General features: G+C 45.7%; 2 protein-coding genes across 4 annotated transcripts in view; both read right to left on the bottom strand.

The window, feature by feature from the left end:
- Nucleotides 1-27,577, bottom strand: part of gabbr1b (gamma-aminobutyric acid (GABA) B receptor, 1b) — a 133,589-nt gene that overhangs the window by 81,660 nt on the left and 24,352 nt on the right. The window lies entirely within an intron of this gene.
- LOC147304629 (uncharacterized) lies at nucleotides 3,325-3,996 on the bottom strand. The gene has a single exon (XM_086281237.1). The coding sequence runs from the start codon at nucleotides 3,952-3,954 to the stop codon at nucleotides 3,325-3,327; it is 630 nt and encodes a 209-aa protein (XP_086137363.1). The 5' UTR covers nucleotides 3,955-3,996.

Genomic DNA, 27,577 nt, shown 5'->3' on the forward strand with positions numbered 1-27,577 from the left:
TTAGTCTGATTTGATGTTACAATTAAAAAAGTGTTTTTATCTGAAGAGTCTGTAAATATCTGGTTTCAACTGTATATTTGATGATGTTGGTGTTTGGCTTGATTGTCAGCACAAAGAGGGAGAGAGAGGAGCAGAGAGAGAGAGAGGAGAATGAGGACAGAACAGAGATGAACATAAGCAGGTGAGACACACATGTTAGTCAAATGGTTGTTTACCAAAAGTATCACCGTATCATAGGTACTCATGTATCTCGTACCTAATGTTTCTTTTTAGGTTTGTTATTTTTCAAATTCTACATTTATTAAGTTATGCAGGCTTGTTTACACAGCAAGGCTAAATAATTATATGAACCTTTCTGAATCTAAATAGTGGACTTCGGTAGAATTAAAAAATAAGTGTAGTGCAGGTTTTAGTGCTACTATCATCTAGTTCTGATTCTGGTTCTGTCTTGGTTAAGTCCGAAGTAGTCCTGATTTTGAACTGTTGTAGTCCTGTTTTAATTCCGAATCAGTTCTGGGTCTGGTTGAATTGGGGTTTAGCCCCGACTTTGTTCTTGCTGCTTAATTTAAAACCTATATGAAGTCCTGCTTTTTTGAACAAAACTCAAAACAGAGCCTATAACCCCCCGCCCCCATCCCACATGCATACTACCCTTTAGGGCTAAGCCCTGGGTGTATCAAATGTCTGCCTCCGCCTCTGCTGCAGAGATAAGCTAAAGAATTTATGAACCTCTAGTTCACAAAATGTGATATCTAAGATTTTCCTTTGAATACACATATTTTCAGGCAGTATATCACAAAGTGAACACTTCTTCCAGTTTTGGTGTAGGAAGTGGAGCAAAAGCTCTCGAGATGAAAATAGCAACGTGTATAAAAAATTAAGGAAACCGTCTGGAATTTTTAAAGATGTTTTTTTTTAATCAGTACACTTTACAACCAAATCTCCAAAAGCATGTGCTTTGCTCTCAGCTCAGACAGCCACATAGCTGTGTAGGTGATTTGTCTATTGGATGGCGTAAGACAAGTGTAAGATGACTCACTGTCATAATAACAATCATCATTTTCCAAAAACAATAAAAATAATAAACCTGTCATGGCCTGGGTCTAAGGACCCAGGGCTCATGTATCTTTTGTATATGTTTATTTTTCCGTATGTTGTGTTTTTGGTGGTTTTCGCTGCTTTTTTCCTCTTTCTTCCTGTGTGTGGTCATACGAGCTCCGGGATATTTTGGGTCGCTGAGAGGACTGCAACCCAGAAGTGTTCTCACACTGGAGGCTGCCACACCTGCCGCTTGTTAGCCTTCACCAGCTGCAGCTGATGGCCTCATCAAGAGAGTCCTATTTCAGAAGGTGGCAGAGCTCCAGTCAGTGTGGAATTATACTATGGCAAACCTGTAAAGTACCTCAGTTGATGAGTTTTTATGTGAACGACATCGCTACTGTGGGTTTCCTGCTAAGCTGTATGTGTTTTGTGTCACCAGGAGTCGGGAGCAAGAAGCGTCGTCATGAGGGGAAATCACGGAGCGGAATCGGGTTTTGGAGTTGTCACATTCTCACTGTTTATGGACACGTGCACTGTGTGGGATTCACAGAGGAATCGCCACGGGAGCCACAGTGCTGTATTTGTACATAGTTGTTTTTTCCACTCACTATAAATAAATCCACTGTCCTTCACTATAAGAGCGTTTGGGTCCAACTTTCCTCAACTCCACGGTCTGCCATCGCTGACCATGACATAATAATTCCGCTATAATGGGCCCAGCGGACTCAAATGTCGCCTCAGAGGAGAAGTTGCTCGCCCAGCTCTGGAGTTACTGCTAGAGCGTAACCCAGGCTGCAAATCAGCATCAGAGTCACATACTGGTAGTGTTTTTTTGATACTTTTCTGTCATCCACTACCTTTTCTGTGAGCTTTTTGGACATTAAAAAACTAATTCAAATTGTAACCATGCTGAGGGCAAGCTCCAGCTTTGAGCTGTTTGGTTTGGGCAGTACGGGCAAGGAGGATGCAGCTGCCTCCCTGGGAGCCCTTGCTGCCTGTTTTTTTTCTTCATAGGTGGACAGTTTCCCTACCATTGCTTGCTGCTCACTTGTTGGACCCTCCACTGAAGGGAAGAAGGCTCCCTTGCCATTGCCAACCTACCCCATCTCCTCTCCCTCCTTGAACGTTTGTTGAGTCAGCAAACAAATGACCGGCAGTGCTAGTCACCACAGTGAGTAGACTGGACTCTGTCACAGAGGATAAAAATACAGATAATCAGGAGGGGACAGTTTCCATACACGCGGCCCCACCTTCTCGGAGGAGACGGTGCCCATGCCATCATCAAACCAAATCTCACCTCACTCCTGTGGCTTCAGAAGAATCAGCTGATTCTGGACCAGCAGTGCAAGGCGCCGCAGTGAGTAACTCAGACTCCACCATAGTTGTAACTCCATTTGCTATGAACAAGAAAATGAAGGATGTTTCTTCCCCGCTCACTAGCAATGCTAAGCCTGCTCAAAGTGGTGAGAGAGAGATTTTGGCTAACCTGTCCATCATGGGTTTCTCTGGGTCAGTGGGCCTGGAGACTATTAGTTCAGTGACTGTCAGCTCACTGTCAGTTCAATTTCAAGTTCAAATTTTATTCGCCACATGCAGTGGCAGGTTGCCCTGCAGTGGAATGAACCCGCCCCCGACCTTACACACACTACACAGACATCACATGGGGATACAAGTCAGAGAACGGTTGCATTACAGAAAAAAACACTAAAATGTACACTACAATGGGAAAGTACAAGAGGAAAAAAAGAGATCTCTACTCATGCTGGGCTATAGGAGGACAGCATGAGAACAAAAAACAAAAAACTCCTCTGCACAGAAAGCACATAAATGTCCACAGTACAACATTATAGAGCACGTGACCAGCAACAGGGTTTGGTAGGGGGTGAGGAGTAATCCCAGGCAACACAGCAGCCATCCTTCCACTGCGCCGACTCTCCAGCGCGGGCCCAGACGGTTGCCAGGAGGTAACAAGCATCGAAGGCATTGGAAGGGGAGGGGGGATGTGTGAGTGCTTATCAGTGTAAGTGTATGTATGTGCGTGTCCATAGTTCAGCTGAGACAGTGTCCTTCGCTCTATCAGGTTAAGTAAACAGTCTACCAGCCAACCCAGGTGGCCTTGCACAGAGTGGGAAGAACAGTCAACACACAGTCGTTATCAGGGAGTTTTTGTTCGGCTCCAGCCTTCAGCCCACAGCTGGCGCCGAGGAAGTATCCGCATTATGATGTTGATGTTGTTGATTTTTCTTTTATGCGAGCAGCTCAGGAGAATTTCAAAGCTGTTCTTTAACACTCCGACACTGGTCTCTCAAACTCCCGTTGGAGAACCGCGAGCTTCCCCATGATGGTATCAAACTTCCGTTCCGTGGTGTTGTCATTCTTTTGCTCAGATAGCCGATTCTGAGAACTCACAACTGCAGTGAGCTGTTCTGCGATGTAATCCAACTTTCGCTCAAAGGTGTCATTTTGAGCAGGCCTCTCCTTGATGTAACCCAGTATACGCTTGGAGGTGTTATTCTGAGTCTTCACGGCAGTTGTAAGCGTCTCCAAGGTCTTAACTATGCTGCTTTCAATGAGCCCGTTCTTAGAAGTCGCGCCTCGTCCCATCGTTTCAATCCCAGCGGACAGCCTTGGGGGGGTTTGAACAGCCGGTTCCGCTTTCTTAATTCTCCGATAAACCAGGGCCAAGCCAGCTCCGATCAGCAAGAACCCTGTTATCATGCTTCTGAATAGGTAGATATCTTCAGCGTCCTTGATGGACAGTCCCGCCAGGCACACGATCCTCCATTTATGCCACCCATCCATCGTGTATCTGTCAGGGAAAGTCCCTCCAGGGCACTCGAGCTCTCCCGAGCCCAGACTTCTCGTTGAGAAAAGGGTGTCAATAGCATTCAGAGACCAGTTGATCAAATCCATAATTCTTTTAGGTTTAGAGAACAGACTGTGAGAGAGTTTTCCAGGGAAAAGTAATACACACGAGACAAGACAAGGACACAAGAGGCTAAGCAGGGAAGATAAGGGGAAGGAGGAGGAGGAGAGGAGAAAAGTGCGACTGCCTTCGCCGAGAGCCAAACGAATTGGCCCTGTAGTTACTAATTGTGAAGCTGTTGTGAGTAACCGAGACATTTTGTCATTACCTGTTGAAACAGTGACTATTCATTCTGGGGAGGAGTGTTGTTCAGGGAGTGCTGGAAACTATTTTTCTTGTGCTCATTCTGAGCCTGGAGTGTTTAAACTAGAGCCCATTAATAACAATGCTGTGGATTTTCAGACTGTTCGTGTGGCTGTTAACCAGACTGCTTTAAAGTTAGTAACTCAGCCGGGGTTGATTCTGAGGCTGAACATGGTTCTGGAACTGCCCCTGGACCTCTGGAGAGTTTGCAACCAGAACTTCCCACACTTCCACCTTCGTCCTTGGCAGGGAGATCAAGTAAGCTGATTCAGCGGACTGTGGACAGTGTAGCTTTTTTAGTGGACTTTGAAATTGCACATGCTGAATTAGGGCACTCTTATTTAGGGAACTCTGAGTTGTGGCCAGAACACTCAGAGCCGCCAGCTCAGCATGAAACTCAGCAATTAGCTCAGTCAGCCGCCCGGCCCGCAGCTTAGTCAGCCGCCCGGCCCGTAGCTCAGTCAGCCACTCAACCACCTGCTCAACTTCACCCACAAATGTCACTACAGTCAGAACCTCAGTTTCCTGTGTTGCCACGAGCTCAGTCTCTAGTGCAGTCTTCTGTTCCGTCATCAGTTCAGCTGTTAGCACAGCCTACTGTAGCTCAGTCAGCCGCCCGGCCTGTAGCTAAGCAGTTTGCAGTAACCACACCACCATCACTTCACCTGCCTATTGCTGCTGTATCACCGCCCAATCTACCACCAGTGGCTGCTACACTAACATCATCTCCACTGCCTGCAGCTGCCGTATCAACATCATCACCATCGGCTCGACCATCTGTAGCTGCGGCGCTGCTGGAGGGACCCGCTCTGCCCGAGCAGGAGGTCAGCGCGCCGGAGGGACCCGCTCAATCGGAGTTGGAGGTCAGCGCCCTGACTGGCCTGCACGTCCAGCACGGCCTGCACGTCCACGTCCAGCACAGCTTGCACGTCATAAACCACCTACTGTGCTTTGGCATTGCTCATTGGAGCTGTTATGTGGTCGGCCGCCGGAATTGCAACGTCACCTCCGCCAGGTCCACGGCTGCCTACCTGAACAGTTTCGATGCCACTGGATCCATGGTCAGCCATCAGAGCTACTTCGAGGCTGTCATCAGACCCCTGGCCGCCCACCAGAGCTGCCATGTTGCCTCCACCAGGCCCGTGGTTGGCTGCCTGAACTGTTCTGCCACTGTTGCCGTCCATCGGTTCGGTCACCAGAATAGCTTTGTCGCCACCGCCTGGACTGTGGTTGGCTGTTATGTGGCCATCGCAGGGATTGCAATTGGGCCTACGGACTGGTTGAACTTTTGGACTGATTGAGGTTGTTTTTGTTTAGTTTGGGGAATGGTTATTGTACATGACTTTTCCTTGCAGTGGAAATGTTGACCATTTCTATATTAGATTGTTTCCTGGCATTTTTAGTATAACACATCTAAAATTACAAACTTTAAACAAGCATTTTGGCTTTGAGTGTTGAAATCATTTGTTGAATTTAATTAGATTTACTTTGAAAAGTAACATTCTTGCTAATGTTCTATTAAAGAAATAGTTGCCTCTTTGTTTTCATAAATGGTTATGACTGTTAGTGACTGTCTCTCAACCTAAGAGGACATGTTTTTCTGCAACTCCAAAAAAACTGAAGACAGCGACTGAATGCTGGTGCTGTAAAGGCCTGGCAGAGCCAGCATAGGGTGATATCCCTGTGTTCTGGACTTCACATTGGCAATGACTCAAATAAAATGCTCTTCTATTTATAAAAACAAAAGTCCTTATACTTAGAATCATGCTAGTTTTTGCAGTTACCTTTGAATCTCTGAAAATGGGGGACTATGTCTGTCATTTCTAACCTGTTACATGAATACTTAATGTTAAACTTCTAGAATCAAAGCTAAGAGAGGCAAAGTAAAAAAAATGTCTAAAAACTTGCAGACCTACATAAGTGTACACACATGGAATCCTACTTTAATGTCTTAAGGCTTCACTGAAAAACCCTGAGTCTGTGTGTGCCAGTGTGTTTAGTCACCACCTGCCATACTTGACACCATAATTCACACCTTGTGTTATGGCCTGCAGGTTTTGTTTGGATTTCATAATTAAATTAAATTAAATTACATTTAAAAAAATGTATTCAGTTTAGGGTTAGAATTCCAATTTATCTCTCTGTTGTTGTTAGGCTACATTTTGATTCCTGTTAGTTTCCATGAGTATTTCCTAGTTTAGATGTTATGGAGTTTTTATTTTTTGTGTTTTTCTTGTACTTTGGAGTTTAGTGTTATTGTTTATTTGCTTAATGGTTTATTTGCCCTCAGTTTTGTTAGGTTTTGATCATTCAGTCCTTCACATTTTGAGTCTTTAGTTCCTGTTGTACTTTAGTTCTAGTCTGTGTTTATGACATTCACTTAGTCCCCACAATGTTTCCCTTTATCTCATCCTTAAGTGCCAGTCCCCTCTGTCAAGTTCAGTTTTAGTTGTATTTTATTTTGGTGGACAATTACCTATATTGTCCAGTAATTTTACTTCTGGGCCCCATAACTTGTCTAGATTTGGTTCAATTGTCTCTTGTTACCCTTTCTGGGGCTTGTACTTAGAAGAAGAATTTAATCTTATCCCGGTAACTTAAGAATTAAAATGACTTGCTACTATGAAGGTGGGTCACTTTTTACTGAGGAATATCAGTATGGTAACTTACTGCTCCAGAGCAGCCTCATGACTTCTTGGTGCAGTTGCCGAGGAGATCACTACCACAGACACATGTGTCGCACAACTATTCCCCAGTTGACCATGGGCACATCCTGACACCTCAGCCCCTCCAGCTGACCAGACTCCCCAGCATGGCACGTGGTATTATCAGCAGGAAGATAATAATCAGCTCAGACGAGAGGTTCAGACTTTGCTTGGTGATCTCTCTCTCTCTCCAGTCCTCAGCCCCTCAGTCGTCTTCAGCTCCCCAACCTTCAGCACTAGGCTCAAGTACCCAGGACCAGTCTCCTCATCCTGACCATGCCTCCAGGCCCTACCTACACACTGTACGTTCCTTTCACATACCAGAGGATGACTGTTACGTCCCCACATGAAAGCTAGGTGAAGAGGGTGGGGGACAGTAACAGTTTGATCCGGGTTGAAATGAAAAGGACGCTAGGCAGAGGTGTTTAACACAAAATAAATCTTTATTATAATCAATTAACCCAATAATCATATAAACAATAACAACAGAAAGCGACAGCAACACTGCTTTAATGATAAATCAGCCAAAGAGATGGTGACCACTTCAAGAAAGAAAACAACTATAAGGTTCAACAGAAAAAGACAGCAACGCTGCTACTAGAAGTAACCAGGCAGGCCAAACCAAATAATGGAGGCCGCCGTCACTTAAGGAAAACCACTGCTCAGTTAAGAGCTACTCACAAAGAGCCATGCACAGTGGGGCTGGTCACACACAGCAGGCCTTTTCCACACCTAGACCAGTATCACACACTGACCAGCACAGAGGAAAACCACCAGAAGCCTCTCCCACTGCTCCTACCACTCCACACCGTAGGCAGGACAATCACACACCTAGCACTCAAAGCGGAGACACCAGAGAAAGCCACCCTCCCACATCCAGCCCATCCTCAGCTTATATAACCTCAGAGAGGCGATTGCTGACTGGGCCTAGTTGGTTAGGCATAGCCTGCCAAAACTGCCAAGACCTTTTTGATGGGTCGAAAACACTGAATGGGGTTGGCTCAAGTCCCTCAAAATAGTGTCCAAAGTGACAGCCAGGTGTTTTTTGAGCCATCACATATGGAGAACCCAGCGAATAGCTAGAAGGCCTTTCCGAAACACTTTTCAGACGCTTCTTCGCTAGGTCATGGTGACAGGTATGCTGGTTAGCCAGAGGTGCAGGTTTGAATGTTTGTGTCGTACACAATGTGTCACACTGTAGGTCATCTGGACCCGAAAGACGGTCAACAGGTGGCGGATTACAATTAGTCGATCTCTGACAGTGACCAAATGACACCACCGAGCAATTATGCTCCAGTTGTCGCCTAGGATTGGCAACTTTGTCCGTTTGTGAACCACAGTTCACTCTTTTGAAAGCAGATCGATTTTGCTTTGAGTTGGCTTTTGAACAGTGAGCAATCAGGTGGCCAGGTTTGTGGCAAAAGAAACAGAGCTTTATTCTGGATCTTGAAACCATGCCTGCATTAGCATTGTTAGCGGCACACTCCTAGCCCTCAAGACTGACTGTTTCTGTTTGTAGGTCTTACAATTTACTACTAAATGGCTAGACTTGAAACAGAAAAAACACTTTCGTTTTGCCTTGGGATGGGACACAAGTACCTCACTCTTTGGGTATTGTGCAGCTGGCATATCACTAACCTTCACTGAGGCGTCGCGTCGGCCATGCTTAATGACACTGGTTTTATGGATGAGGGCAAACTCATCAGCCAGTGTTACAGCCTGCTGTAATGAGGAAACCTTCTGTTCACTGAGGTATACTGCAATCCTCTCGGAGATGCAGTTCTTAAATTCCTCCACCAGCATTAATTCACGCATCGACGCCAGGTCAGTAGCTTTGCTGGACACACACCACCGGTCAAAGAGGACACTCTTTTCCCTTGCAAAATCCAGGAAGGATTGACCCTGCACCCTTTTCAACCCCCAAAATCGCTGCCTATAAGCCTCAGGGACTAGTTCGTAGGCTAACAGGATAGCACTTTTCAGTTTGTCGTAATCCAAACTGCACTCAGCGGACAACGAGGAACAAACTTCCTGTGCCTTGCCCACCAACTTGCACTGCAGCAGGATGGCCCATGCATCCCGCGGCCAACGCAAGGCTGTCGCTATCCGCTCAAATGATTCAAAAGAAGTCTCCACCTCAGTGTCACAAAATACAGGGACCAGACGACTATTCCTTCCCACATCAAACTGTACCTCTGTCTGTGACAGCAAAGCCGCCACAGGAGGGGAGGAGGCCTGCTGGAGTTCCAGCTGTCGCAGCTTGACCTTAGTTTCCACCTCCACCTTCTTCAGCTCAACCTCCCTAGCCCTAGCCAGTTCCGTGTCCAAACGCCTAAGCTCTAACTCCCTTTTCAGCTGGAACTCTCTCTCACGCTCCTCCTTTTCCAGCTGGAGACGAGCCAGACAGACTTTGAGCCTAGCATCCTGCTTAGAACCCTCTGTTGACTGGGTGGAGAGCGGCTCAAAACGGGGCAGCGTCATTGGCCCGCCCTCGGGTAGCCCCTGGCCCACAGGTGTAGACACTGACGGTTCTACGACCTGGCTTGGAACATGAGGTGCTGCACTTGGTCCAGTCGGACCGGGTGTGCTCGGGGGTTCTTGCATTACAACCACCCTCTTCTCCAACAACCCAGACACCAGAGCGGCCTTCAGCTTCGCTTTGCGTAGACCAGCAGAGACACTGATCCCGTAACATGTTGCCACCTCATGCAGATCTCTCTTCCTACAAACATCCAGCAGGGCAAGCGACGGCTTTGCCTTAAACCCAGCAATATCAAACGTGTCCATGAAACGCAAAACACAGACGAACCACTAAAGGGCCACACAACACCTTCACTACACAACCAAAAACAGATGAAATAAAATGTGTTGTGTCAAGTTAACCATTAACTAAAATTCTACCCACACTCCCCCCAGTCCTACCTACTCAGAATTTAGCCTGACCTAGCTTCTGGAGTGTGCCAGGCTCGAGTCCACTTTAAAGGCAAATCATCAAGTGCCAAATGCACCGAAAAGCCTACCCCAACAGAGAATTAATCCCCACCCGGGTTTGCTCCGAAAATAACAAAGGCAAAACAAAAAACGAGTGTCCGAAGGAAGAGCAAACGCTCAGCTAGACACTCCCCTGTGCTAGCCGGGGAGAGCAGCAGCTAGTCAAATGACACTCACACAACACACAAACACCTGTTCAAACTCGTACTCAACTCAATTCCTTTCATTCCTATCCCGGACGAGCCCCCACTTTGTTACGTCCCCACATGAAAGCTAGGTGAAGAGGGTGGGGGACAGTAACAGTTGGATCCAGGTTGAAATGAAAAGGACGCTAGGCAGAGGTGTTTAACACAAAATAAATCTTTATTATAATTAACCCAATAATCATATAGACAGTAACAACAGAAAGAGACAGCAAGGTCAACCCAAAGAGATGGTGACCACTTCAAGAAAGAAAACAACTATAAGGCTTCAACAGAAAAAGACAGCAACGCTGCTACTAGAAGTAACCAGGCAGGCCAAACCAAATAATGGAGGCCGCCGTCACTTAAGGAAAACCACTGCTCAGTTAAGAGCTACTCACAAAGAGCCATGCACAGTGGGGCTGGTCACACACAGCAGGCCTTTTCCACACCTAGACCAGTATCACACACTGACCAGCACAGAGGAAAACCACCAGAACTCACACCTAGCACTCAAAGCGGAGACACCAGAGAAAACCACCCTCCCACATCCAGCCCATCCCTAGCTTATATAACCTCAGAGAGGTGATTGCTGACTGGGCCCAGGTTGTAAATGAGGCCAATGAGCAGGTACTGTGTCCTGGGGAGAGAGAAGAGCAAGAGAGAGACAGAGGGGTGGAGCAAGAGAGGAGGAAGCGGAGAAAAACACCACGCCCACACAAGGGCAGTATCAGAAGGCCCACCTCAGATGTGGTATTATCAGCAGGAAGATAATAATCAGCTCAGACGAGAGGTTCAGACTTTGCTTGGTGATCTCTCTCTCTCCAGTCCTCAGCCACTCAGTCGTCTTCAGCTCCCCAACCTTCAGCACTAGGCTCAAGTACCCAGGACCAGTCTCCTCATCCTGACCATGCCTCCAGGCCCTACCTACACACTGTACGTTCCTTTCACATACCAGAGGATGACATACAGAATTTACCTTGGCCAGAGGCACCACTTCCACTTGATCCTCAGAGTGATGAGCCATTCCCCCTCCTACCACCTCCATGTCAGAGATTCCTGCTAGTGCAGCAGCCTCAGTTCCTTTCAGATGTACGTCACCTTATCAGTACAGCCAACTTCCTGTGACTGAACAGGTCAGGAAAATTAACGTGAAGGACGAGTATGGCCCTGGAGCATGCTTGAAGAGACAGGTCACCCCTGAATATGCAGAGCCATACACCTTTCAGCGCCAACAACCAGAAAGCTTCCAGGAGATGACTGGGGACCCACCTCATTGGCCGCCAATTGATTCCAAAGACTGGAGGAAATATGGTCAGCACGAACCTCTACTGAGTACAGAGACCGTGTTCCGGGGATCAACACCACACATTTCATACTTCACGTCTGATGACCCCAGCCAGTTCGCTTGTTTGCGAATGGCCCTTGACTATATCCTGCGTCATGATGCGACTGAACGTTTCAAGTACCAGATCCTAGTCGATCACCTCAAGTTGGAAGACGTCCTCCTGATTGCAGATTCCTACAGCAATAGCTGCTACACATACAGACAGACCATGTCGTCTCTGATAGAGCTGTATGGTCAACCTCAAACTTGCCCTGCAGCAGATCACTGACGTGTTGTCTGAGTCTCCTGTACGGAGTGGTGACAGCCGAGCACTCCGTCTTTTTGCCCTGAAAGTAAGGGCTCTCGTGGGAATGTTGGAAATCTTGGGAAAGAGGGGAGAGCAGAACTGAAATGTGGGTCACACGTCACCAGACTGCTGTCCAAACTGCCACACAATCATTCAAGATCATGATGTGTATTTCCATCATCCTCAGCAACCTTGAGAGCCACGTGTGGATCGTGGGAAGGGTGCCAGACCCATGAGGTTAATGCATCGCGATCCACTAGCTCTGACAATCTCCTCCAGAGCTTTGCATCATTTCCCGAAGCCCAGCAACTGGTCAACAAAATCCAGCAGTTGCTACTCACTGGTGGCTTTGAATTACGACAGTGGGCTTCCAACTACCCAGAACTCATCAGTCATATGCCACCTGGATCAGTCTCGGAAAACAGTGAACTGTGGTTTTCCCCCAATGGAACTGATGTACCAGAGCAGACTCTGGGCCTGAAATGGCATTGCCAGTCTGACAAGCTAAGATATCAGATACGGCACACCGAGCAGTTGGTGGAGCCCACAATCATCTATTGGGTTCTGGCCAAGCAGTATGATCCGCTTGGCCTCCTCATTCCTTACACCACTCGGGCCAAAATCCCGGTCCAGCACCTCTGGAGAAAAAGGAGAGACTGGGATGATCCGAATCTGCCAGTTGACCTGTTGCAGCTGTGGCATGCATGGGAAAGTGAATTGATTCAGCTCCCTGATGTCTCCCTGTCACATTGTCACGTGCAGCCGGAGACAGACCTATCCCTTTGCAAGCAAAGCATCCACATCTTTTCCGATGCATCTGAGAAGGCATATGGAGCTGTGGTATCCCCTCAGACAGAAGATCAAATAGGGGGAATCCAGGTAGCCTTCCTAGCCGTCCGATATCGAGTTGCTCCCGTCCGTCAACAGTCCATTCCTAGGTTGGAGCTCTGTGCTGCTCATGTGGGAGCCCAGCTTGCTGCTGTTCTCAAGAGGGAACTCACCCTTCATATCTCCATGCCACAGGTTGTCTACCCAGAAACAGAAATCTTGAGCCGTCGTAGGTGGAGGCAGTGCCAAGCCTTGGCAGATCAATTCTGGATCCACTACATTTGGAATTATCTACCTTCACTCCAGACGTGGCACAACTGGCAACACGAAAGAGATCAGTTGACTGTTGGCACTATCGTTCTCATTGTGGACCAGCAGCTCCCTCGTGCCCTGTGGCTCGTTGGGAAGGTCATCCAAGTCATCCCTGGAGCAGATGGCAGGGTTTGGACTGCTCAGATACAGGTGGGAAACAAGGCATATATATGATCAGTGGCTCAACTCATCAGACTTCCAGCTCTTCCATCAGAGTCTACTGGCTGACCTTCCTAAGTGAAGTGCACCTTTGCTCCGCAAAGTTGGGGGCGGCTGTACAAAAGGCCAGTCAGTCAGCTGTGCTGACAAACAGAGCCACTCTGCTGAGTAAATATACAGGGAGTGCAGAATTATTAGGCAAGTTGTATTTTTGAGGAATAATTTTATTATTGAACAACAACCATGTTCTCAATGAACCCAAAAAACTCATTAATATCAAAGCTGAATGTTTTTGGAAGTAGTTTTTAGTTTGTTTTTAGTTTTAGCTATTTTAGGGGGATATCAGTGTGCGCAGGTGACTATTACTGTGCATAATTATTAGGCAACTTAACAAAAAACAAATATATACCCATTTCAATTATTTATTTTTACCAGTGACACCAATATAACATCTCCACATTCACAAATATATATTTCTGACATTCAAAAACAAAACAAAAACAAATCAGCGACCAATATAGCCACCTTTCTTTGCAAGGACACTCAAAAGCCTGCCATCCATGGATTCTGTCAGTGTTTTGATCTGTTCACCTTCAACATTGCGTGCAGCAGCAACCACAGCCTCCCAGACACTGTTCACAGAGGTGTACTGTTTTCCCTCCTTGTAAATCTCACATTTGATGATGGTCCACAGGTTCTCAATGGGGTTCAGATCAGGTGAACAAGGTGGCCATGTCATTAGTTTTTCTTCTTTTATACCCTTTCTTGCCAGCCACGCTGTGGAGTACTTGGACGCGTGTGATGGAGCATTGTCCTGCATGAAAATCATGTATCTCTCGGAAGTGACGGACAAGGTAAGCGACTCATGTTGTAACTGACGTCAGACGCCGGAGATTTTGGCGGAAAATTAAAGCAAATGGTAGTTTAGATTTGAACAAATTCATTTAAGCTTCAGTATTACCAAATACACTTATCAATTGTCTTATAACTAACACTATTTGTCTAAATAATCTCCAACACCCTGGAGAACAACGAGGAGAGTTTAGAGACTCTCCAAGATTATATTGATCAGTGCTTTCAGGATCTCGTGATGAAGAAGACCCAGTGTGCATCTTCCCCGGCCAAACCTGAGACGCCGTCGTCGAAAAGACAACGCCCGGCAGATTCCCCCGGCTCAACATCGCCAGCCGGCAAAGATATTGCTGACATACTGGAGTCAATCGACAAGCGATTGTCCAGTTTCGACGCAAGGCTGTCCTTGGTGGAGATTCTTCACCGAGAATTTAAATGCTTGCGAGAATCCCTGGAGCCAGCAGCAGGTGGAAACGCTTGCTGCTGAAAATGCCACGCTAAGGGAGTCGGTGAAATGTCTCACAGATAATGTTACCCAGCTCAATAGAGAAAATAAAAAAATAAAAGAAACAGTTATCGATCTACAAGCTCGTAGCATGCGTGATAATCTGGTATTTTCTGGTATTCCAGAAGCTGCTGGAGAGGACGCGGAGACCACGGTAAAAAGCTTCATCAAAACCCACCTGAAGCTGCCGGAGGACACTGTGAAGAACATCGTCTTCGATCGGGTACATCGCCTCGGCCCCATTCGGGCTACGGCCGGGAGACCACGTCCTATCGTGGCCAAATTCGGCCACTTCAAACAAAAGCAACATGTGAAAAGCCGCGGCAGGGAATTAAAAGGAACGGACTTCAGCGTGAACGACCAGTTCCCCAAAGAGATCTTGGAACGACGCAGGGTCCTCTTCCCAATCTGACGCGGCTTTATCCAGAAGGGCTCCCGCGCTGTCATCGCTGTGGACCGGCTGTACGTGGACGGACAGCTCCACCGCGACCCCAACATCACTCCGTGGCTGTATTAACCTCACACCAGATAAGAATCAGCTACACCCTTTCCCTATCCACACACACTAACTTGCATTAACATCTGTTTAACTTACCAGTATCAAATCGCATCTTAAAGTGTGATTTCATAGCAGAATTAACACCGTCACTCTCCGTCAGTGATTTAATTGGAATGTTTACGTTTTGTTTGTTTTTTGTTTTTTTCTTCTCGTTTTTTTTCCTCTCTTTTCCCCCTCTTGGATTTATGCTGCTCACCCCTGTCCTTGGTTTCTTTCTTTATTCCTTTCACTGCCTCGATCACCTGCTTCAACACTCATCCGCAAACATCCTTTATTTCGACACATTCGCACCATGCGCTCAACGGCAGCACATTTACTTCAGTCCGACAGCGCACACAGTCGTTTAGGATACACACACTTAAGCCAAGCCTACTCATATTAGTAACTATGCATACACAAAGTCAGACTCAGGGAGCATCTCGCCACACATTTTTTCTCTCTCTCCTTTTCTTTATTTATGAACAAGTGACGTATTCTCTCCACCTGTCTAAGCGACGCACACAGCATACATCCCTAGTTATACACAAACATCTATGGGTACACGTGAGGTTCATTACATGGAATATAAATGGAGCTGGCTCCAGAGTAAAGAGGTTAAAAATATTTAACCAACTCAAAAAACTACAGGCAGATGTTGTCCTTTTACAAGAGACCCACAGACCTCTTAGAGGTTCGAATGAACTTAAAACACCTGAGTTTCCTAATGTGTTCTCAGCTTGTTATAATTCTAGACAAAGGGGAGTAGCAATTTTAATACATAAAAATATTAATTTCACAGTACTCGATACAGTTATAGATCCAGAGGGCAGATTCTTAATCATTAAACTATCTATACTTGATAAAAAGCTATGTATTGCAAGTGTATATGGTCCAAATGTTGATGATCCCTCATTCTTTCACGGTTTTGTCAGTGCACTCTCTGAACACTTAGATGGCACACTTGTTCTTGGAGGCGACCTCAACCTTGGACTAAATGAAGACATGGATAGGCTCAATACAGCGGGAACTCAGCGTAATTGGCAGTCCACAAATATAATCAAACAGTATATGAGCGACTTTGGTCTTTGCGATGCATGGCGCTCCCTTCACCCCACCAGTAAGGAATATACTTTTTTCTCACATGTCCATCACTCCTACTCTCGTCTGGATTATTTTTTGGTCAGCAGCTCACTGCTGAACGACATTTCAGACACTGAGATTCACCCTATAGCTGTCAGCGATCATGGTCCTGTATCTTTAACACTAATGCACAAGAATAATACTACGCCAAGAAAAAACTGGAGATTTAATATATCACTACTTAAAGATGAAGACTTTATTAAATATTTTAAAAAAGAGTGGACTTCATATTTGGACTATAATGACTCCCGAAACATCAGCTTCTGTTCTATGGGAAGCAGGGAAAGCTGTGATGAGAGGTAAAATAATTTCTTTCTCATCACATAAAAAGAAAAAAGAAAACAAAAATATTCAGGAATTAGAAAAAAACATCAAATCACTAGAAGAAGCCTACGCGTCCCACCAAGATCAGGAAACATTGAACAAAATACGCAAAACAAAACTAGAATTAAATGAGATAATTGATAAGAAAACAAAATTCTTAGTACAAAGACTACGCCTACAAAATTATGAACATGGTAATAAATCCGGTCAATTTCTAGCAAACCAGCTAAAAATAAATAAAGAAAAAACAACTACAGGTGCTGTTCAAGATTCATCTGGGAACACAATATATGATCCGATACAAATAAACAACATTTTCAGGGATTTCTATAAAACGTTGTATTCACCACAAATAAACCCATCTAAAAAAGAAATTGATCAGTTTTTGGACAACATAACTCTTCCAAAATTATTGGACACTCAAGCAATGGCACTGGATTCACCACTGACACCAGGTGAACTCCAGGAAGCCCTGATAAGTATGCCCAATAATAAGGCTCCAGGTCCAGACGGCTTTCCTGCAGAATTCTACAAAGAATTCTGGTCGATTCTAGCACCAGTTTTCTACAGAACGTTGTTGGAAATTAAAGAAAAGGGCAGACTTCCATCAAATATGAATTCTGCAAACATTAATCTCCTGCTAAAACCAGGCAAAGACCCTGTATATCCCTCAAGCTATCGTCCAATATCCCTTATAAATGTAGACCTTAAAATAATCTGCAAAGCTCTCTCAAAGAGACTGGAGAAAATAAGCCCCCTCTTAATTCATCCTGACCAAACTGGTTTCATAAAAGGTAGGCACTCATCAACAAATACACGTAGACTACTTAATTTGATAGACTACTCATACAGTAAAAACCTAGAAACTACAATATTCTCTTTAGATGCAGAAAAAGCATTTGACAGAGTTAACTGGAAATTTCTATTTGCAACTTTACACAAATTTGGTTTTGGATCCTCTTTCATAAACTGGTTAAAAATATTATATAATTCCCCAACAGCTTGTGTCAAAACAAATGACCAAACATCCTCCACCTTCTGTCTGCTGAGGGGCAGCAGGCAGGGATGCCCACTCTCCCCTTCACTGTTTGCAATTTTTATCGAACCACTAGCAGCAGCAATTAGACAGAATTCAGTAATTAAGAGCATAAAATGCAAGAACGTGGAACATAAAATCAGCCTTTATGCGGATGATGTGTTACTCTTTCTCCAAAATTCACAAACCAATATCTCTGGGGTGATTGAATTGATAAACTCTTTTGCAAGAATATCAGATTACTCAATTAACTGGTCAAAATCTACAGTTCTACCGATTATTGCTCCCTCCATAATTCCTCTTCTACACCACTGCAATCAGGAAATATAAAATATTTAGGTATTAATGTTTCTCCCAAGCTTGCAGATCTAACTAAATTAAACCATATCCCACTTTTAAAGAAGGTAGAAGATGATCTGGCTAGATGGAAATGTCTACCCATATCACTCATGGGAAGGGTTGCCGCTATAAAAATGATGGTCTTACCAAAAATAAATTATTTATTCTCAATGATCCCAACTAAACCGCCACAAGATTGGTTCAGATCTCTAGATTCATGTATGTCCAAATTCCTTTGGAAAAATAAACCCCCACGTATAAGCTTAAAAACACTACAAAAGACCAAGGATAAAGGAGGACTAGAACTGCCTAACTTTCAGCATTACTTCTTAGCCAACAGGCTTCAGTTTATCTCAGGATGGCTAAAACATACCCTCTTAGATGAACCTTGGCTAGATGTAGAACAAGCACTCTGCAATAATCTAGAGATCTGAGACCTACCATTTATCAGCTCAAACATCCAACGACATGAATGCTTTAAAAGCGTCAACATCAGCTCTTCTCTGACAGCATGGTAGGAGTTTCTAAAATTGACGGAGTTTTCATTAATCCCATGCAAACGTACACCTATCTGGAGCAACCCTGACATATTACAAAACAATAATATGATAAACTTTTCAGATTGGAGTGGTAAAGGAATCAAATATTTAGAACATATACTAGAAGGAACAGAATTTATTTCATTTGACGGACTAGTTACACAATATGGAATCAACAAGAAAATATTTTTAGAATATCAACAAATTAAATCCATAGTAAAAAAGAAATTTAAACCGGGTCAAGTTGAACTACAAACACCACCAAGTGTGGTTCAATTTCTTACTCTTAAAACCCCCAAATTACTATCCAAAATATACAGAATGCTTTCTAAAACAGATGAATCAATATCACTTCCTATTGCAAAATGGGAAGCGGATTTATCAGTTAACTTAGACCTAAACTTCTGGTCTCAGATTTGCTTAAAAACCTTTCATCTAATTAGAAATCCCAGTCTTCAATTAATTCAATACAAAATATTACATAGAGTGCACTATACAGGTCATCGGATGTTCAAGATGGGCTTTACGTCTACCAACAACTGCTCACACTGCCAAATCAATTCACCGGACAATTATATCCACGCTCTTTGGTTCTGTCCACCAGTTCAGAAGTTTTGGCGTGAGATATGTGAAGACTTATCGAAGTGTCTGAAATGTAACATTCCAACTTCCCCCTTAGTGTGTTTGTTGGGCAGCTTAGATAATGTCACTACAGATAAGAATATAGCCCATATGGTTTTCACTGCCCTATGCATAGCCAAGAAAACAGTCCTCATGAACTGGAAAAATAAAAATAATCTTAATTCTAACCAATATAGAAATTATCTATTAGATTACATTAGTCTTGATACAGCCTCTGCCACCACATCAGATCAATTGCTCTGGGCTCCTTTGATCAGCTCCATCACCTAGTGGGGGTGGGGGGTCATAGTTTGGTCCCGCCTTCACTGTTGTGATTGGTGTGGGGGTAGGGACAGGCTTAGGGCGTCGGGGGGTTCCCCGGAGGCATCTTCCTTGGGGGGCTCAACCCGGGGTAGCGGTCATGTCCGGTTAGGGGCTCTGTTGGCTCTCAGGTGACTGTTTCCTCGCGGCTGCGTGCAGCGGGGCTAGGGGAGGGTCTGTGCTGACGGACGTGGGTTACTGACCTGGTAGCCTGGCTGCCCCTGGGTGGGTCCGGGATGGGCGTGAGGTTCTGGGGGCACTCCGTCTCTGGGCCCCCTTTCCCTGGCTAGGAGGAGGAGTTGGCCGTCCGATTGCGGTCTGGAGTGTGGGGCCTCCCTGCTGCTGCGGAGTCGGGGCGGTCTGCCTCCCCCCACCGCAGGGAAAAGGGTAACACCACCTGGGTCTGGGTGCAGTTCCCTCCTCCAGGGGCAAGGGTACCTAGACCCGGTTTGTAGAGTACGCTTGGGGAGTGTGATCGTGTGTACAGCGTCTCTTTATGTCTGTCTCCACGTTGGTTGAGTGTGGAGTAAGTGCATATGAGAGCATGAGGGTGGGAATGGATGTTTGTATATGTGTGTGCCTGTATTTCTGTGTCTATATGTCAGGTTGGGTGTCAGGCGCCACCTCTCTGGGGACATCTTAGGCCCTCCAAGGTTTGGAGGCCTATCTCCCCCTACCACCACTTCCCCTGCCAGTGGCGGACCCCCTCAGACATCGGTGCGTTGGTGGTTCTTTGTGTCCGGGGATGGGCGTCCAGGTACTCACCGGCTCACTCCTTGGCGGCCGCTTATCGGGGCCTGGAGCCTGGGGCTCGCTCGGGCCACTTCGGAGGTGGGGTGCCCCCTCTCGGCCTGGGGCTCGGTCACTCAAGCACAGCTGGCTGCCGGCGGAGCTCACGGGCGCGTCACTGCAACTCCCCCTGGCTTCTGCTCCGCGGCTGCTGAGTGAGCCCTCATCTGGGACTCTCCTCAGCTCTTTCTGGGACAGTGGCGCGGCTGCCCCTCTGTTGGTCTTCCTTGGTCTCTTGTGTTCTGGGGGCCTCTAGATGTCTGGAGTTTTGATCTCCTCCATACCTGCTTCATGCCCTGGAGGACGGGGCTGTGGCCCCCCCACACCCTCTAGCAGATTATTACATGAAGGAACCTTTTAAAAAAAAACAAAAAACAAGCGCGTCCATGCTCACAGGTGTACACACGGGTGATCACACCCACAAACTACACCCTTTTTGGCTCCTACCTCAAAGCAGACTGTGTTCTGTTGATCTTATGTGCTGCACAATAATGTTTAATATTTAGTATTTACTGTCATATTCCCATATATCATAATGATGTTGTTTATTCTGTTACTCTTGTTCTCTTCTGCTTGTTTTCTTTTTTCTTTCTCAGCAGGTGATCCAGGTGATTGATATATGCTTTTTTTTTCTGCTCATTCTGTTGGTTTTTGTCTTTTGCCCTTCTCCCTCGTCCCTCTTCTCAGCTGTTTCTCTTTCCCTCTTTCTTTCTCCCCTTCTTTCCCCCAGTCAAGTCTGTCCCGTATTCAGTAAGTGAAAATAAAATAAACAAAAAAAAAAAGAAAAGAAAAAGAAAATCATGTTTTTCTTGAAGGATGCAGACTTCTTCCTGTACCACTGCTTGAAGGTGTCTTCCAGAAACTGGCAGTAGGACTGGGAGTTGAGCTTGACTCCATCCTCAACCCGAAAAGGCCCCACAAGCTCATCTTTGATGATTAGGGATGGGTATCGAAAACCGGTTCTTGTTGAGAACTGGTTCCCACTGTTTCAATTCCTTGGAATCGTTTGCCACTTTTAAAAACGATTCCCTTATCGATTCCAGTCGCCCCGAATGACGTCATCACGTTGAGTAGCGTCTTTTACCCAGTAGGAAACACGGCGCCTGAGCGGCACAAACGCTCAAAAGTTTGGTTACACTTTATGAGAAAGGATGACAACAGGGCAACGTGCAATACTTGCAAAGTAGAGATTTCATCAAAGGGAGGAAACACTACGAATATGCAAAAGCATTTGCTCAAAAAACACGCGATTGCTTTCAACGAATGTCGTGTTTTTGATCCGCTCCGGACTAGCGAAGCTCAACCCAGCAGCAGCGGTAGCGTTTCCACGTCCTCTCCCGTTAATACTGCAGGTAACTAATCAATTAGCATTGCATATTATGTTAGCGCGATTTACCTTATTACAAAACCTGCTATTACTGTGCGTTGCATTTAGATAACCATGATGAGAGAGACAGAGTCTGGCTGGCTCAGATGCTGGCAGTTCTCGCTGCAGTCTACCGGTAGCGTCTCCTTTCAGGCCAGGATAGACGAATGTCACCCAGCAGTGTCTAAGTTTGTGGTCAAAGGCTTGCACCCATTTGCCACAGCAGATGCCCCCGATTTCACTTTGGTAAGTGAATGTGTTTAATTGTAGGCAGGGACATTACTGGATATTCTTGTGTAATTGCTACAGAATAATTTATGTTAAACTTTGTTATTGCTACAGGAGAATATTTATTTTATTATTTTACATATACATTTTTTTCCTGGGGACCCTGTGACACCCCATTGAAGAGCCGTAGGCTGGATCTCTTAAGATCTCACTGTTGGGTTTGTAAGGCCATGTTACTCCTAAATTTCTATCTTGTTCAAAGAGAAGATATAAAACACAGTTCTAAGCTAATCGACTTTAGTGTTCTCCTTTTTTAAAAAGACTCGATAAGAGAATCGATAAGGAATCGAATCGTTAAACAGAATCGAAAATGGAATCGGAATCGTTAAAATCTTATCAATACCCATCCCTATTGATGATACCAGCCCAAACCAGTACTCCACCTCCACCTTGCTGGCGTCTGAGTCGGACTAGAGCTCTCTGCCCTTTACCAATCCAGCCACGGGCCCATCCATCTGGCCCATCAAGACTCACTCTCATTTCATCAGTCCATAAAACCTTAGAAAAATCAGTCTTGAGATATTTCTTGGCCAAGTCTTGACGTTTCAGCTTGTGTGTCTTGTTCAGTGGTGGTCGTCTTTCAGCCTTTCTTACCTTGGCCATGTCTCTGAGTATTGCACACCTTGTGCTTTTGGGCACTCCAGTGATGTTGCAGCTCTGAAATATGGCCAAACTGGTGGCAAGTGGCATCTTGGCAGCTGCACGCTTGACTTTTCTCAGTTCATGGGCAGTTATTTTGCGCCTTGGTTTTTCCACACGCTTCTTGCGACCCTGTTGACTATTTTGAATGAAACGCTTGATTGTTCGATGATCACGCTTCAGAAGCTTTGCAATTTTGAGACTGCTGCATCCCTCTGCAAGATATCTCACTATTTTTGACTTTTCTGAGCCTGTCAAGTCCTTCTTTTGACCCATTTTGCCAAAGGAAAGGAAGTTGCCTAATAATTATGCACACCTGATATAGGGTGTTGATGTCATTAGACCACACCCCTTCTCATTACAGAGATGCACATCACCTAATATGCTTAATTGGTAGTAGGCTTTCGAGCCTATACAGCTTGGAGTAAGACAACATGCATGAAGAGGATGATGTGGACAAAATACTCATTTGCCTAATAATTCTGCACTCCCTGTATAAGCATACAGATGACGATTAGCCAATGAGTGTAATTGCTCATGTTGGATCTTGTGTAAAGTGTCTAGTTGGGACTTATGTAAATAGTAAAATTAGCACTTGTTGATATTCCCTTATTTTGGTTGAATGTTGTACTACCCAGTATTGTTTGTATTGTTGTATTACACATTTAATTTACTCTGTTCACATAATTATATAAGACTTTTATGTTCTCTTCCAACAGAAACCACACCATTACTTCAACACAGGGCATATAGAATTCTATGGCACGTTAAATCCCCTCACTGACATTATGGATGTGTAACTTGGATTCTTGTTCAATAAATGAGTGAACGACAGATACCCGAGTGGAAGTGGATTTGTGGATAAGCCATCTGTTCTTATCAGACAACCCTGCTGAAATTGTGGATTCATAGTGTCAGCACCTTATCATCTTCATCATTCATAGTCAGGAGGTCAAGTCCGTCTCTCTTAAAGTGACATCTTCGATTACACTTTCCCGTTCCCTGGTCGTGTCGGTATATCGATCGATCGATAGATAGTTGACTGAATAACTAGCCACTACTCAATAACTAACTATCTATCTATCTATCTATCTATCTATCTATATATATATATATATATATATATATATATATATATATATATATATATATGTATATATATATATATGTAAAGTAATTCATTATTATCAGGATGTCCAAAAAACTCACTGAAAAGCCTTCAGCTAATCCAAAATGCTGCAGCAAGAGTCCTGACAGGGACTAGAAAGAGAGAGCAGATTTCTCCTGTTTTGGCTTCCCTTCATTGGCTTCCTGTTAAATCCAGAATTGAATTCAAAATCCTGTTCCTCACATACAAGGTCTTAAATAATCAGGCCCCATCTTATCTTAATGACCTTGTAGTACCATATCACTCTATTAGAGCACTTCGCTCTCGCTCTGCAGGCCTACTTGTTGTTCCTAGAGTATTTAAAAGTAGAATGGGAGGCAGAGCCTTCAGTTTTCAGGCCCCTCTTCTGTGGAACCAGCTTCCAGTTTGGATTCAGGAGACAGACACTATCTCTACTTTCAAGATTAGGCTTAAAACTTTCCTTTTTGCTAAAGCATATAGTTAGGGCTGGATCAGGTGACCCTGAATCCTCCCTTAGTTATGCTGCAATAGACGTAGGCTGCCGGGGGATTCCCATGATGCATTGAGTTTTTCCTTTCCAGTCACCTTTCTCACTCACTATGTATTAACAGACCTCTCTGCATTGAATCATATCTGTTATTAATCTCTGTCCCTCTTCCACAGCATGTCTTTTATCCTGTCTTCCTTCTCTCACCCCAACCGGTCGCAGCAGATGGCCCCGCCCCTCCCTGAGCCTGGTTCTGCCGGAGGTTTCTTCCTGTTAAAAGGGAGTTTTTCCTTCCCACTGTTGCCAAAGTGCTTGCTCATAGGGGGTCATATGATTGTTGGGTTTTTCTCTGTATCTATGAAGCACCTTGAGGCGACTTATGTTGTGATTTGGCGCTATATAAATAAAATTGAATTGAATTGAATTGAATTCGGAACCGCTACATCAATCACTACGGCCGTCTTCTTCTGTTTGACTACCACCACTATGTCCGGTTGGTTAGCCACCACCATTTTGTCCGTCTGTATCTGGAAGTCCCACAGGATCTTAGCTCAGTCATTCTCCACCACCCTTGGGGGCATCTCCCATTTTGACCTCGGGACTTCCAGGTTATACTCGGCACAGATGTTCCTGTACACTATGCCGGCCACTTGGTTGTGGCGTTCCATGTATGCCTTGCCTGCTAGCATCTTGCACCCTGCTGTTATGTGCTGGATTGTCTCTGGGGCATCTTTACACAGCCTGCAGCTGGGGTCTTGCCTGGTGTGATAGACCCCAGCCTTTATGGATCTTGTACTCAGAGCTTGTTCTTGTGCTGCATGATTAGTGCCTCTGTGCTGTCTTTCAGTCCAGCTTTGTCCAGCCACTGGTAGGATTTCTGGATATCAGCCACCTCCTCTATCTGCCGGTGGTACATACCGTGCAGGGGCCTGTCCTTCCATGATGGTTCCTCGTCTCCCTCCTCTTTCTTGGGTTTCTGCTGCCTGAGGTATTCACTGAGCACTCGGTCAGTTGGGGCCATCTTCCCAATGTATTCTTGGATGTTCGTTGTCTCATCCTGGACTGTGGTGCTGACACTCACCAGTCCCCGGCCCCCTTCCTTCCGCTTAGCGTACAGCCTCAGGGTGCTGGACTTGGGGTGAAACCCTCCATGCATGGTAAGGAGCTTTCTTGTCTTTATATCAGTGGCTTCTATCTCCTCATTTGGCCAGCCTATTACCCCAGCAGGGTACCTGATCATGGGCAGGGCGTACGTGTTGATGGCCCGGATCTTGTTCTTACCAGCAGGGTACCTGATCATGGGCAGGGCGTACGTGTGTATGGCCCGGATCTTGTTCTTACCATTCTGCTGACTCCTCAGGACTTGCCTGACCCTCTGCAGGTACTTGGTGGTTGCAGCTTTTCTAGCGACCTCTTCATGGTTCCCATTCGCCTGCGGGATCCCCAGGTACTTGTAACTGTCCTCTATGCCTGCAATGTTGCCTTCTGGTAGTTTAATCCCCTCAGTTCTGACTACCTTCCCTCTCTTTGTTACCATCCGACTACACCTCTCCAGTCCGAACGACATTCCAATGTCATTGCTGTATAGCCTGGTAGTGTGGATCAGTGAATCGATGTCTCGTTCACTCTTGGCATACAGCTTGATGTCATCCATGTACAGGAGGTGGCTGACAACTGCTCTGTTCCGTAGTCGGTATCCGTAGCAGTCTTGTTAATGCTCTCACTGAGGGGGTTCAGGCCTATGCAGAACAGCAGTGGGGACAGAGCATCTCCTTGGTAGATCCCGCACTTGATGGTGACTTGTGCTATGGGCTTGGAGTTGGCCTCTGTTGTGCGCCACATCCCCATTGAGTTCCTGATGAAGGCTCTTAGGGTCCCATTGATCTTGTACAATTCTAGGCATTCCAGTATCCAGCTGTGGGGCATTGAGTCATAGGCCTTCTTGTAATCAATCCAGGCAGTGCACAGGTTGGTCAGTCTGGTCTTGCAGTCTCGGCTGACTGTTCTGTCTACCAGTAGCTGGTGTTTTGCGCCTCTGGTATTCTTGCCAATTCCTTTCTGTGTCCCGCTCATGTATTGACCCATGTGCCTGTTCATCTTAGCCGATATGATGCCTGGCAGGAGCTTCCATGTAGTACTGAGGCAGGTTATTGGTCGGTAGTTGGAGGGGACCGGTCCCTTCTTGGGGTCCTTGGGGATCAGGACCGTCCGACCTTCGGTTAGCCATTCCGGGTGTCTCTCGTTAACTAGCAGCTGGTTCATTTGTGCTGCCAGACGCTCGTGGAGTGCAGTCAGCTTCTTTAGCCAGTAGGCGTGAACCATGTCGGGCCCTGGTGCTGTCCAACTCTTCATACTGGAGACCCTTTCTTGGATATCTGCCACTGTGATGGTTACTGGACCTTGTTCAGGGAGGTCGCTGTGGTCTGCCCTCAGATCCACTAGCCACTGAGTATTGCCGTTATGGGTTGCGTCCTTCTCCCATATGCTCTTCCAGTATTGCTCGGTCTCCAGCCTTGGTGGTGCTGTTCTCTTATTGTTCCCTTGCCACTGAGAGTACACCTTTGCTGGTTCTGTGGAGAACAGCTGGTTTATTCTCCTGCCTTCTATCTCTCTGGTGTACCTCCTCAAGCGGCTGGCCAAGGCTGTGAGTCTTTGCTTGGCAGTTTCCAAGGCCTCAGGTATGGACAGCTTGTTGTATTTCTTATGCACCTTCTTTGTCGCACCTTTCTGCAACTCCGTTAGTTGGCTAACCTCCCTCCGTGTTACTTTGATCTTGCCCTCTAGCCTCCTTCTCCATGGAGGGTACTGCCCCTTGTGGCTGTTCAACTTGTACCCAAGCATCTCACTGATCACTGCTGCCGTATTGTAGATCAGCTTGTTAGTGTCGGTAATCGTGGTTGTAGGTATTGTCCGTAGTGCTGCATTAACATCATCTAGCAGACCTTCTGAGGGTACTTCACGTAATCTCGGTAACCGGCTGCGGGGGATCCAGGTTTCAAACTTGGCCATGTATATATATAATATATATATATATACAGTGGGGCAAAAAAGTATTTAGTCAGCCACCAATTGTGCAAGTTCCCCCACCTAAAATGATGACAGAGGTCAGTAATTTGCACCAGAGGTACACTTCAACTGTGAGAGACAGAATGTGAAAAAAAAATCCATGAATCCACATGGTAGGATTTGTAAAGAATTTATTCGTAAATCAGGGTGGAAAATAAGTATTTGGTCAATAACAAAAATACAACTCAATACTTTGTAACATAACCTTTGTTGGCAATAACAGAGGTCAAACGTTTACTATAGGTCTTTACCAGGTTTGCACACACAGTAGCTGGTATTTTGGCCCATTCCTCCATGCAGATCTTCTCGAGAGCAGTGATGTTTTGGGGCTGTCGCCGAGCAACACGGACTTTCAACTCCCGCCACAGATTTTCTATGGGGTTGAGGTCTGGAGACTGGCTAGGCCACTCCAGGACTTTCAAATGCTTCTTACGGAGCCACTCCTTTGTTGCCCGGGCGGTGTGTTTTGGATCATTGTCACGTTGGAAGACCCAGCCTCGTTTCATCTTCAAAGTTCTCACTGATGGAAGGAGGTTCTGGCTCAAAATCTCACGATACATGGCCCCATTCATTCTGT

Source organism: Aulonocara sp. 'chitande type north' Nkhata Bay, linkage group LG22, assembly GCF_057382095.1.
Source record: "Aulonocara sp. 'chitande type north' Nkhata Bay isolate Kocher_YH1m ecotype deep benthic linkage group LG22, A_spYH_male_GT1.1, whole genome shotgun sequence".
Lineage (NCBI taxonomy): Eukaryota > Metazoa > Chordata > Actinopteri > Cichliformes > Cichlidae > Aulonocara > Aulonocara sp. 'chitande type north' Nkhata Bay.